The sequence below is a fragment of the Musca domestica genome, unplaced genomic scaffold, assembly GCF_030504385.1.
Source record: "Musca domestica strain aabys unplaced genomic scaffold, Musca_domestica.polishedcontigs.V.1.1 37, whole genome shotgun sequence".
Lineage (NCBI taxonomy): Eukaryota > Metazoa > Arthropoda > Insecta > Diptera > Muscidae > Musca > Musca domestica.
In genome coordinates, this window is record NW_026712321.1 from 2,404,659 (window position 1) to 2,419,060 (window position 14,402).

The following is a 14,402-nucleotide window of genomic DNA, read 5'->3' on the forward strand; positions in this document are numbered from 1 at the left end:
GAAACTAGTCTCTGTTTTAACTAAAGAAAAAAACGTTAATTTTGTTTTGCTGCCATAATTTTTTGTTCTAATGGAGGGGAGTTTATGACCCTCTTAATCTTTGTGTTTTTTTTTTTTAACTAAATATTTCTTAGCTTAAAACTAGAAAAATATTGAAAACAAAGAAAACACACACACTTAACATGCAAATTAAAAACTGTAGCTTTTATTAACAATTTGAATATCATCGATTCTTCTACCTATATCAACATCAATTCCAATTACCACAACCTTAACCAAAAAAAAAAAAAAAAAAATAATTGCAAAATTTTTATAACGCCCTCCTTAGAAATTGAAAAAAAAAAAACAATCTAAAGAAAATTTAAATAAAATAATATATAAAATATTTGCGCTGCTTTGTATGTCGTCGTCATATATATACCCCTATATAACCCTTTTTCACATACACATATATTAAACAGAACGATATTATATACATTACTATGTAATAGCAATTAAACAAAAAGAATATATTCAATAAAAAACAATGTGTAGAAACTTGCGCAATGTTCTCTATGTGAAAGTAAACTAAAAAAACATTATATTACTAAAAAAAAATATGAATGGATAATAATTTTGTGCCTTGTAAGGAATCCAAGTTTCTCTCTCATAACAATCACAACAGAAGGAACCACAATGAATTTGGGATATTTCTTTCGATTTTACACTACGTTTTCTCAATGGGTTCTCTTAGTGCTATATTTGTTGACCAACCAAATTCCTTTCTTCAATTCAACCACCCACCCTTTCCCTATCCAATGTGAAAGAGAAAGAAAAAACGTTTAATTTTTGTAATTGGTTACCTAAAAAAAAAATTGGAAATGTATGGATTTAGCTTAGAAAGGGATATATTTTAGATAATAGAATTTCGTTTAGAACTACATTTTTCTATACAGAATACATATAAAGAAGTTTAAAAAAATTATCAATCCGATCTAACATTCTTCCATGGAAAAGTTTCCTCATGAAAAAAATGTTTTCTGTGCAAAATGGTCTCAAGATATGGTCTTCATATCAGGAGAACATTACTCTATAGAAAACATTATTTTATCGTAAACGTGTTCTTAAAGTTATACAGATAATCTAATAGAATATATTTCTACATAGCTTGACTTCAAAACACCATGTTTTATTAATATAATATAATGGATAATTAATTTTAAGTAAAGACCCTTTTAGAACTCAAATTTACAGAAAAAAAATCATTTTTAAATTTAATTTCATAAAATCGAGTAAAAAAACAAAATTTGAATAGAATAAAGGTTTAGAGTTCCATTCCATTTTGCATCTCTTTTATAGAAAATGTTTTTCATCCATACTACGGAAATGTATAGCATATTTTGAACTGGAAATGAGTTTTACTTTAAGAAAGATAGTGGTAAATGCTAGTTAAATGCTGCCGACGTAGACTTCTTTGACATAATCCTCAAAAATACACTTTAAGCAGCTTATGTTCAACATAACCTCAAATAATTGATTCAATAAAATATTTAGTTTTTCTTTTTAGATATTTTTTCACTTAATTTCAATAATTTCCTATAATTTATACACATTTTTGCATAAAAATTTGAATTATCTGGAAATTTTCTGTAATTATATTTGAGGTTATGTCGAAGTTTGTTTTTAACGTTCCCAAAAAGTTTTTACATATATTAGCAAAAAATGACATAATACATAATATATATGTCATAAAGGTGTTGAAATTCACTTCCACATAAGTTAGTTAATGTTTTTTTTTTTTTTTTTTTTTTTTGAGGTTATGTCGAAGTTTTTTAAGTTCCCAAAAACTTCTTACATATATTAGCAAAAAATGTCATAATACATGATAACTATGTCATAAAGGTTTTGAAATACACTTCCACATAAGTTAGCTGCTTTTTTATATTTTTTGAGGTTATGTTTTGAGTTTTTCAATTTTTCTTCGTTACCCTTCGTTAAAAATGAACTCAAATAGTATATTTAAAAAAAAATTGATTTTGTCATTCAATTTCAATGATTTCCTTTAAGTCTTAACAATTTTCCATAAAAATTTGAATAATTACCACTTTTTTTTTTTTTTTTTTTTTGAAAATGATATTTGAGTTTATTTTTCAATTTATTTTTACGATATCAAACAGATCTTTCATATATATGCAAAAAAGATTCCTAATACATGATAAATATGTCAAAAAAGATTTAAAATGTACTTCCACGAAAGATAGTTGCTATTTTCTTTGAGGTTATGTTAGAATTTTTGAGGTTATATATAAGATTCAATATGTAGATGATATACCTTTTTAATATGTGCTCCCATTTGTCATTTGTTTCAATCCATTTGTTTTTTTTTTTTTTTTTAATTATATTTGAGGTTATTTTCAATTTATATTTACGTTATTAAAAAGATCTTGCATATATATGCAAAAATATTCCTAATACATGATAAACATAAGATGGATGCTTTTTTTTAATTTTTGAGGTTATATATAAGATTCCACAAGTAAATGTTATACTCTTTTCTTCCATTTGTCATATTGCATAATTTTCCTGGATGTCTGTTTTAGGCTATCTTCCCAAGCTTGACAATGTAGTTAAGATTTTGCAAAAATTATGTTTTGAGGATATGTTGAAAAATTTTACATTTTTTTGTGATATTGTATTTATTGGTATAATATCTTAAGAATTTACAAAAAGTATTGATGATTTTGTTAAGATTTTACAAAATTATTTTTTGAGGTTACGGGGAAAAATTTTAAAATTTTTTGGATATTGTATTTTATTGGTCTAAAATCTTAAGAATTTACAAAATAGCATTCCAATTTTGTTGTATTGCTTTTTTTAGGCTATTTTCCCAAAAGATTGATGATTTTGTTAAAATTTTACAAAATCCTTTTTTGAGGTTATGTGGAAAAATTTTACAATTTTGTTTATTTATTTTTTTTTTGTTTTATTATTTTGTTTTATTATTGTGTTTTTTCTTAAGAAAAATCTTAAGAACTTACAAACAGCTTTCCAAGTATTGTGTATATCTTCAATTTTTAGGTTATTAAGGTTAGGATTTTAAGGTTATGTAAAAAAACTATTATTTAAAGAAGTTTTAATTACCGGTCATAGTTAAAATTATATTGTTAGCGACATTTTTTATGTAATATTTTTTTTTATTTCAATGTCATTTAATTATCTGTCTTTTTTGCATGTTTCTTTTCTTATCATACGCTTGATATTTCTAAATCTCATCCTATATCGATATGCGAATAAAAAGACTTTTCTCATTTATATATAGGACACATATTTGGATAGTTAACTATTTCGAAAAATAATTTGAAATTTATTGCAAGAGGAGGGGAAGGTTCAGAAACAAATCTTCTCTTTAAGACCTTTGGAAAAGGAATAAAATTTTTCCCACCGAAAGAAAGTAACGAATGTTCTCAAGCTTTAAACTGTAACTCCGATTAAAAGACTCCAAACGAAACAGTCTTGGATAGGAAAAATCAGAAACATTCTGCTTCTCCAAAATGAGTATGAAACATCATCAGTATTCTGTGGAGGTTCTATCCTCCAGATATGCATTTTATAGACAAGTTATCATATATATCATTCTTAGTCTCATTTCCATCAGTATTTTGTGGAAGTTGTTCTTAACCATGTCCCCCTCCTCCCCCTGAATTTTCTAGATCTTCATTAATTCCTTTGGCACAAAATTATTTCAAATCAAATCATTAAAACTTAATTAATTTAATTATTATAATTTTTTATGTTTGTATTTTTGTTTTTTTAATTGCCATCTTTTTTTTGTTGTTTTTTTTCTGACATCATATCATCTAAACCCCCCCGTCATCATTCGTTTCTATTTCTTTGATGTCGCTAATTAAGATAATTTAAGGCAAATTAAATCTAAAAACTATAAACACTTTTTTTGTATAACTAAAAAATTTAATTAATAGTGGCTTTAAGAATAAAATTCTGTAGCCCAAATAATGTAGAAAAAAATATTTTTTTTAAATCAAAAAAAAAATATATATATATTTTTGAAAAGTCCCATGATTCTTGGGAATGTAGGATACTTTGAAATAAAAACACAGTTGTCTGATAGCTCAAGATTTAAAAAATTATGTAAAAAATAACCCCCTTAAGTTCTTAGCAGATATAAGGCAGCTTTTTAACATTTTTCCCCACCTAGTTATTAACAATAGTTCTTAAAACAATAATTGAAAACCAAACTTCAACAACTCTTACAAATAACCACAATTTTTTCTTTCTCTTTCCATTGTTCCTCTCCAAAAAAATGAAAACTCTGCTACGTTGCTCTTTCAAATGGTTCCCATATGTTTTGAAAATCAAATTTCACAACCATTATCATAACACAGTGGGTTGCCGAAGGTTCACCCACACACTCAACACCAGTACGCATCGATGATCCATTGCAATTTGTGCCAGTTAATACAAATCCCAAGGAATTCAAAAGGGTACAACAACAGGTAAAATCCTCGCAAACTTTATGCAAGATTAGAGCTTTATAACATTTTATCATTCTTCTCCTCTCAGATCAAGGATAATCGTCGTGCCGATAAAATTTCAGCCGGTCCACAATCACACATTTTGGAAGGTGTCACCTGGGATGAGGCCAATCGCCTTAAGGATGCCACTGTCAGTCAAACCGGTGATCATGTTGTGCTAATGGGTGCTGCCTCCAAGGGTATCATACAGCGTGGCTTCCAACACAATGCTACCGTCTATAAGGCACCATATGCCAAGAATCCATTTGACAATGTCACCGATGATGAGTTGAATGAATACAAACGCACGGTGGAACGTAAAAAGAAGAGTATTCATGGTGAATGTAAGTGTAATAGAAATATTCAAAAACTTGCCGAGATATTCAATATAATTTTGAATTAAATTTTTATCCAAACAGATACTGATACAGATTTCTCAGAATCGGAAGCGTTGAGTTCACTGCAAACATCAGGCGCACAACAACAAACTAAACAAAATACCACTACCACAACAACAACTGCCGCTGTTAGTCAATCAGAGCCAGAGGATGTTTCAGGTAATTGTGGAGTTACTTAGAAATTATTTAAACTACTGGGATATTTTTAAATGGTCAAAAGAAACCATTAGAATTCTCTTACGGTTAAAGTCTAACTCTCTGAGATGAAGCTTTATGAACATTAGGTTCGGACCCATTAGAAGTCTTCTTCGGTTAGAGTTCAAGTCTCTGAGATGAAGCTTTATGAACATTACCTTCGGGCCGATTAAAAAACGCTTCAATTTTTTTCAAAAAAATATTCTCCTCAATTTGTGCATAATTTTTTAATTAATACCTATCACATCTACAAATTTCTCTTTGTTGGTGACTTATAGTGGAATTCGTTTTAGAATATTTCTCTCATTGGAAATACACATCCAAACTAAAGCTTTTTAAGTGAATTCTTCTTCAACTGAAGTACACTGCAAAAAATAACCTAAAATTATTTTTCTTTTCAATTTGTTTACTATTATTTTAACGATAAATATTACAGCTATCGATTTCTTTTGTTTGGTGACACATAGTAATATTTGATAAAGTATATATTATTCTTTGGAAGAATACTTCTAAAATGTAGATTTCGTAGAGAGATCGAGTCCAACTTGAAAACCTACAAAAAAAAGGAAAATTATTGGTTGTACAATTTATTTACAATGTTTTATTGATATATATTACGTGTACAGTTTTCTTTTGTTCGATGACATATAGTAAAATTCATAGTAGAATAATTCTTTCATTTTAAGCTCCATTCTAAAATGAAGATTTATGGGAGAAATCGTCCCCACCGCATAAATAACCTAAAAAAAACTTTTTTTTTTTCAATTTTTCTACAATTTTCCTTCGTTATGTATCACTTTTACAGATTTCTTTTGTTCGGTGACATATAATGAAATACGATGTAGAATATTTCTTTCGTTAGAAGCACCTTTCTAAAATGAAGACTTATGGAAGAAATCGACTTCAACTGAAATACTCTATAAACCTTACCTAAAATTACTTTTTAGCAATTTGCTTAAAACTTTTCTTTGATATATATCGCTTCTACAGATTTTTTTTGTTCGGTGACATGTGGTGAAATTCGATGTAGAGTATTTCTTCCAATGAAAGTATTCCTCCAATACGAAGATTTATGGGAGAATTCAGTCCAAACTAAAATACAATCCAGAAAAATTACCCTTTTTTTATAAAAAAATTTGTTTCGATTTTTTTCTTTGTTATGTATTGCTTCTACAGATTTCTTTTGTTCGGTGACATGTTGTGAAATTTGATGTAGAAAATTTCTTTCATTAGAAGCACCTTTCTAAAATGCAGTTTTATGGGAGAAATTGACTTCAATTGAAATACTCTACAAACCTAACCTAAAAATACTTTGTAGCAATTTGACTACAACTTTCCTTTGATATGTATTACTTCCACAGACTTTTTTTGTTCCGTGACCTCTGGTAAAATGTGATGTAGGGTGTTTCTCCCATTGAAAGTATTTCCCTAATACGAACATTTATGGAAGAATTCAGCCCGAACAAAAAACACTCCAGAAAAATAAAAAAAAAACATTTTTGATAATTTGTTTCGAATTTTTTCCTTGATATGTACTACTTCTACCAATTTTTTCTGTTTGATGACATGTAATGAAATTCGATATAGAATATTTCTTCCATTGAACACACTGCTCAAAAGTAAAGCTCTATTGGAGAATTTGGATTCAATTGAAATGCATACATTACAAAATTATATTTTACTCTTTATCACTTTTTGTAATTAATTCTTCTATTTTTCTCTTCTTCCACCTTTCAGAACATCAAGTTATGAGAATAGAAACACAACAAGCCCCAGTTCCCAGTCAGCCCGAAGTAGTTTTGAGCGACGGTAAGTTTCATTCCTCTACCCTTTCTTTGTCTTATTGTCTTACCAAGTCCATTGTCTTTTTAGTTTTCTTAATTGCAATTTCCAAAAAAGAAAGTTTTTATATGTGTTTTTTTTTCGCATTTGTCCAAATTTTTTGAGAAAATTTAATTTAAATTCGTTTCGATTATAAGAAAATAAGTGTGTTTTGTCTGAAATTATTTTGTTTTGTCTTAACAATTTGGCTTATTTTTTGGATTGATATACGTTTATAAAGAAAATTTTGTTTTATAATATTTTTTTATTTTGTTAACATATTTCATTTTTTATTTCTTTTTTATTTTTATTATTATAAATTGTTTTGAAAGACCAAACAACTTCTCTAAATTTAGTTGTTGACAAAAAAAAACGTAAAAAATCGGAAAAATCCTATATTGTAGTGGTTAGAACCGAGCATTTGTTATGCATTTTTGATATGCTTTCGATAACATTTCTTTAGAATTTTCTTTTTTTTATTCAAGGAAAAAGGGATATTTAAGAAAATAATAAAAATATATCACCAAAACCCCCCTCTCTTAGATTATAGAATAATATAAACATGTAATCTTTTGTTTTTGCTATTTTCACCAACAAAAACTATTTCAATGTGCTAACTTTTTTCACAGAGCCTACATGTTGTACGGCGTGTTATATGAGATAATTTCTTAGCCTATATAACAACCAAGAGCAACAAATTTTCTACAACTACTTCTACTACTGCTAATACTCTGCTACCAACTACTACTACTCCTACTACCACTATTAGTGTAATTCTACAGAAATTTCTAAGGCCAAACTTTGTTGTATTACTGTACTGAAAACAAATTCCACTTTTTTTTTAAACTAACAACAATACACACACCACCTGTTACAAAATCTTTTTTATATAAAAGAAATTTAATGCACCACTATTTCAAAACAAATCTTCTAATTTTCCACACCAGAGTACCACCCAAAACAAATTCTTTAGGAAACAGCTGCAGTTTTTAGATTTTTAATTTTTTACCAAGAAAAAAAATTCCAAATTAAAACCATTAAATTTCGTTTTCTTCTTTTTTTAGTTTTGTAGATTTTTTTAAATTAATTTTTATTTGTTGTAAATATTACAAAAAATTAGCTTTATTACCACAAACAAATACCCCAACAACACAAATTAAACAAAATTTTCTAACCCGACGAAATTCGTTCTTGTTTTTTGTTTTGTTTTTTTCCCCTTCAAAAAACAATTCTTGTATTTCCCCTATTTCTTCAAAATTTGCTCTAGCCCGCTCAAAAAAGAAAAAGTGAATTGGTAAAACGGAATTAAAATTAGTTTAGAATGTTTTTGTTTTTCTTTCACAAAAATATCACCCACCATATATGCAGTGTTCACCAGATTGGATATAAAAGTAATCCCCCGTTTAGATTTTAAAAAATTATTTTAACTTACACACACAAACACACAAAGAAAGAATTTCCGAAACACTCTTCGCGAAGATCGTCTAGTAGAGACTGCACAAAACCGAAAGTCTGAAGCATAAATTTTAGAAATTTAGGATAACCCAAAAAGAGAAAAAATCAACTCAACTCAACAGACCTTCAATTTTTCAATTTCCAAATTGGAAAATAAATTCCATTCCTCTACTTCTCCGTTCCTTCGTTCGTCTCAACATCACAATCGTATAACAAGTGAGGTGAGTTTTTATTTTCAAGAACAAAAAAATTCAATCGAGTTCTTCTCTAGTGTGTAGTTTATTCACATCCACACACACCGAAAAAACATTAAAAAATTACATTTATAATTATTTTCAAAACTTCTCTTGCGTTCTTTCAAATTATCCACATATGTATGTATAGCGTGTTTTGTGTCATAATATTTATTTCAATAATTTATTTAAGAAATTCATTTGGTGTTCGCTTTTCACAGGAATCGTGGAATATTTAATTTCGTTTTGCCTCACTTTTATTTTAATTGTTTTGTTAGTTTAAATTGAAATCCTAAACCAGGGGATTTCAGTTAAGATGCCATGATGATATTTTTTAACTGTTATACAAAAATATAAAGTGTTATACTATATTGCGTTAAATAGTAAAGCATGAAGATGATGAGAGCAAATTACTTAGAGAATAACCAATTTGTTTTCAACTTTTTTAGTGAAAAATATCGGATCTACAGATTTCTTCCGGTCACGGACTTGCAATGAAATTTGATATAGAATAGTTTCTTCTTTGGACGCAATCCCCTAAAATTAAGCCTAGTAGTAAAATTCTGCTCATATTGAAATACCCTACAAATTAAAAAAAAAAAATAATTGATTTCCATTTTTAATGATGGATACTATTTCAATACATTTCCCTCTTTTGGTGACTTATAGTGAAATTTTATATAGAATAATTCTCTTGCTAGAAGTTCTCCACAGAAATGTATGTATATTAAATTCTAGGGCTTATATTTGGTTCTAATTGAAATAACCTCAAAAATAACCTAAAATTTATTCATCCCAAATTGTTACCCACTTTTATCTTAATATTAATTGCCTCTAGAAATTTCTTTTGGTCGGTGACTTGTAGTGAAATTTCACAAGGAATATTTCTTCCTTTGACAGGTCCCTTCAAAAGTTAAGATTTAGGGTAGAGATTGGTCTCAATTGAAATTTCCTTAAAAATACCCAAAAAAGATTGATTATAAATTTCGACCCATTTTTATTTTGATATGTATTTAACATACAAATTTCTTTTGGTCGATGACTTGTAGTGAAATTAGATGAAGAATATTTTTTCCTTTGAAAGCACCCCTCTAAAGTTAAGCTTTAGGGGAGAGATTGCTCGCAATTGAATTTACCATCAAAATACCCCAAAAAAAGATTTATTATAAATTGTCACCCATTTTTATTTTGATATGTGTTTAAGCTACAAATTTCTTCTGGTCGGTGGCTTTTAGTAAAATTTCACAAAGAATATTTCTTCCTTTGTAAGCTCCCCTCTAACGTTAAGCTTTAGGGGAGAGATTGGTCTCAATTGAAATTGCCATAAAAATACCCCAAAAAATTTATTATAAATTGTCACCCATTTTTATCTAGATATGTATTTAAGCTACAAATTTCTTCTGGTCGGTGACTTGTAGTGGATTTCGATGAAGAATATTTCTTCCTTTAACAGGTCCCCTCTAATGTTAAGCTTTAGGGGAGAGATTGGTCTCAATTGAAATTAACATAAAAATACCCAAAAATGTTATAATATATTGTCAACCATTTTTATTTTAATGTGTATTTAAGCTACAAATTTCTTCTGGGCGGTGACTTGTAGTGAAATTCGGTGGAGAATATTTCTTCCTTTGAAAGATCCATTCTAAACAGAAGTTTTATGGTTGAAATTGGATTCATTTGACATAATCATGAAAATAACCTTAGAATATTCTTTGCAATTTGTCACCCACATTTATCTTGATATTTATTAAACCTACAGATTACTTCTGGTCTGAGACCTGTATTGGATTTAGATGAAGAATATTTCTTCCTTTGAAAGCTCTCCTCTAAAGTTAGTTCTTTGAGGAGAAATGAGCTTCAACTTAAATAACCATAAAAATAACCTTAAAATCTTTTCATCCCACATATATCTTTATATATATTATCCCTAGATATTTTTTCTGGTCGGTGACTCAAAGTAAAATTGGATGTAGAAGATTTCTTTATTTGAAAGCAATCCCTTAAAACAAAGCTTAATAGGAAAATTTGACTTAATTAACTCAACGTTTAAATAGTTGTATAACAGTTTATCATCAAGGCAAAAAATATGAACATTTTTATATCATGACTGGCTTGTGTTATTTTAAATGTGTCGACTCATTTTTTACATTTTAGTTTATAGGAAAATGCTATCTTCGACCATTATCAAGCTTGTGCGCTCACCAATTGTTTTGTACTAATATCAAAAGAAATGAACTGCTTCCATCGTCTATGTAACAGACCTGCTAGTTTTATCACAGAATTAGTTCCAGGAGAGCATTTTGTAAATAAAAATATGGGCTAAATTTGTGTTGAAATTTTTCAATAGTATGTTTCAATGTTATAGTGTCTCTTTTGTATAGAACCAAGGATAGACATATATTTTTTTCTAACTGCAGCTGCTAAAATGTTTCGAATTACTAACCCCCCTACTTTATTTGCCACATACTGAAAAAAAAAAATACTGAGCACCCACTAACCATCTTCTTTTCATGCCTTGATTTCAATTAACAATATTTTCTTCTTTTTTAATTGTTCTATTATTTTGAAAATTTATATTTATGTTTACGATTTTTTTCTCTCTTGTTTACATTTGTTCTTTTTTATTTTGGATTTTCTACTCTACTCCTGTCTGTTCCCAACGCCTTTACGAAATTAAAAACGATTGTGCTTCGAAAAAAAACTCTGACACCACCAACCTCCTACGTTCAATTTTTATAGCAACTCTAAGTTTTATCAATGGTGAACGTTCCCATACGGCTACAAATCGTAAGCCCCCAACAGGTCGAGGTAATATATTTGTTCTGTTAACAAAATTGACAACAGCAGCAAGTATTTAACCAACAAAACAAAACGCTGCCTAATTATCCACAAAAAATAATATCAGCCGACCTTCACACTTCACCACCAAAAACCCATCCACCTAATATTTTTTCTTTCGCTCTTTCTCTCTCTAACCCCCAAAAATCATGTAAAAGAAAATTAATCAAAAATTCTCAAGTGTACATATATTGTAAATATTAATATATTTTGTATAAACAAGTGGTATGGAAAAAGGTAAATTGTATTGTATATTATTATGTCTTCTCCGAGATCTAAGGGACTCAACATTTTGTAAAAAAATGATTAGTTAAAACCAAAAATTAAGGACAAATCGCTGTTTATACCCTACACCACAAGGTGGTCAGGGTATTATGTCTTTGTGCATTTGTTTGTAACAGGCAGAAGGAAACGAGATAGACCCATAGTTCCTTTTGATGATCTGCATAGAATCACATTCTGAGTCGATTTATGCATGTCCGTCCGTCCGTCTGTCCATGTATTTTTGTAAACAAAGTACAGGTCGCATTTATTGCCCGATCCAGATGAAATTTTGCAAAGATCTTTTGTTTGGCCCAAGGACGAAACCTATTGAAATTGGAGATAATCGGTCAAAATTTAGATATAGCTCCCATATATATCTTCGTCCGATTTGCCTTTTATTGTGCACCAAACGTGTAATATCAGCCCGAATTGTATGGAATTTTGCATATACACCCAAATTAGGCCTGAAAATTTGTGTGTCAAATTTGATCGAAATCGGTTCAGATATAGCTATAGCTCCCATATATATTTTTCATCCGATTTGTTATTTTTGTCCACCGCCGCCGTAATATGCACTCTGTAACAACAATATTTGGGGAAATATATCAAATGCAGCTCAGAAATACCTTTGCTAAATTTTATCGAGATCGGTTCAAATTTGGATATAGCTCCCATATATAACTTCGTCTGATTCGTAGGGTAGCATAAAGTCGGCCTCGCCCGACTTGAAGACTTTCTTTACTGGTTTTAGTTTTTATTTATCGTTTTACCTAAAAGTATGCTTTACATTTTCAATATGTGCCAATCATTGCCATTCATTAACCCAAAATTACGACCTAATATATTTATTAAGTTTTGTGGGAAAATCCGTCTTCAATGAAGAAAATTTGTATGGACTATGTATGTGTATCTTCCATTGGAAGTCTAGCTCGTAAATGGACTTTTGTGGAAGAATTTGAATTCATTTGAATCCACCCTAAAAAAAACAATAAAAATTTATAGCAAAATTATTTTTCGAGTTTTGCCTTGTTAAGGCGAAGATCATATGTTTTATGATTTATTGTTTGTTTTCTCTTTCGAGACGAGCTTAATGATCTGAAATTTGCAGTGAAAAGGAAAGCCAGATAGACACTATCACACACTCACCACTATGCAACGCGTTTCGCCGTTGGTTAAGCGGCTCATCAGGCATATTTGGTGTGGATGATGGCTTACAAGGGCCGTTCTCTGGAAAGTAGTATATATTTCGAACTTATTGCAAATTAGCATATGCGAATTATACACTAGAAACTCTCCAGGTTCGACTCAAGTTCTATTGGCAGATCTTTTTCACAGCAAAGTTTTGTTTATGGATTGATATGGATTAGATCTACGGATTTCTTCTGTTCGGTTACCTATGATAAAATTCGATGGAGAAAATTTCTTCCATTTTAAATAACGTTTTGGAAAGGGAATTTTGGCCTTAGTTCAAATAACCTAAAAATGTAACCCTTAAAATTGACATATCAATTTTGTTTTCGATTTTATTTCAATATGCATTAGACTGACAGTTTTCTTTTATTTGGTGACCTATAATAAAATCCGATCTATAACATTTCTTTCATTGGAAGCAGTCCTCTAAAATAACCTCAAAATGTAACCGCAAATGTATGCATAACAATTAGTTTTCTATTTTTATGATGTAATGTATTAGATCTACAGACTTCTTGTGTTCGATGACCTATAATAAAATTCGATTGAAAACAATTTTTCCATTAGAAGCACCCACCTAAAATAAAGTTTTGAGGTAAAAACTGGCCTTATTTCAGATAACCTCAAAATTTAACCGTAAATGTATGCATAACAATTGTTTTTGTGTTTTTAATATGGGATGTATAAGATCTACACCTTTCTTTTATTTGGTGACCTATAATAAATTTCGATGGCAAACATTTCTTCCATTGGAAGCACCTCCCTAAAATAAGGTTTTGAGATAAAAACTGGCCTTATTTGAAAAAACCTCAAAATTTAACCGTAAATGTATGCATAGCAATTGGTTTTCTATTTTTATTATGGAATATATTAGATCTACGGATTTCTTCTGTTCGGTTACCCATGATAAAATTCGATGGAGAAAATTTCTTCCATTGGAAGCACCCATCTAAAATAAGGTTTTGAGGTAAAAACTGGGCTTATTTGAGATAACCTCAAAATGTAACCCTAAATATATGCATAGCAATTGGTTTTCTATTTTTATTTTGTAATTTATAAGATCTACGGATTTCTTCTGTTCAATGACCTACAATGAAATCTGATGTGGAACATTTCTTCCATTGGAAGCACTCCCCTAAAATAAAGTTTTGAGGTAAAAACTGACCTTATTTGAAATAACCTCAAAATTTAACAGCAAATGTATGCATAGCAATTACTTTTCTATTATTATTTTGTAATGTATTACATCTACAATTTTCTTTTATTTGGTGACCTATAATGAAACTCGATGTAGAACTTTCCTTCCATTGAAAGCAACCCTATAAAATAAGGTTTGGAGGTAAAAACGGGACTAATTTGAAATAACCTTCAATTTTTAACCGTAAATGTATGCGTATCAATTGGTTTTCTATTTTTTTATGAAATGTATTAGACATACAGATTTCTTCCGTTCGGTGACCTATTATGAAATTCGATGGAAAACATTTCTTCCATTG

The 14,402-nt window shown here is 29.1% G+C and overlaps 1 protein-coding gene across 13 annotated transcripts in view; it reads left to right on the plus strand.

Annotated features, from left to right (window-relative positions):
• LOC101888031 (protein hu-li tai shao) overlaps nt 1-14,402 on the plus strand; it is an 85,749-nt gene that overhangs the window by 56,889 nt on the left and 14,458 nt on the right. For 9 of the 13 annotated variants that reach the window (XM_059126179.1, XM_059126180.1, XM_059126177.1 and 6 more), the window contains 4 exons: nt 4,383-4,493; nt 4,561-4,855; nt 4,931-5,068; nt 6,842-6,913. In XM_059126179.1, coding sequence (XP_058982162.1) covers nt 4,383-4,493; nt 4,561-4,855; nt 4,931-5,068; nt 6,842-6,913 — 616 coding nt within the window. Of the gene's footprint in view, nt 1-4,382; nt 4,494-4,560; nt 4,856-4,930; nt 5,069-6,841; nt 6,914-7,257; nt 7,404-7,554; nt 7,812-11,352; nt 11,422-14,402 lie in introns of those variants that run through there. The other 4 variants (XM_059126185.1, XM_059126186.1, XM_059126189.1 and 1 more) reach the window with 3 other exon arrangements.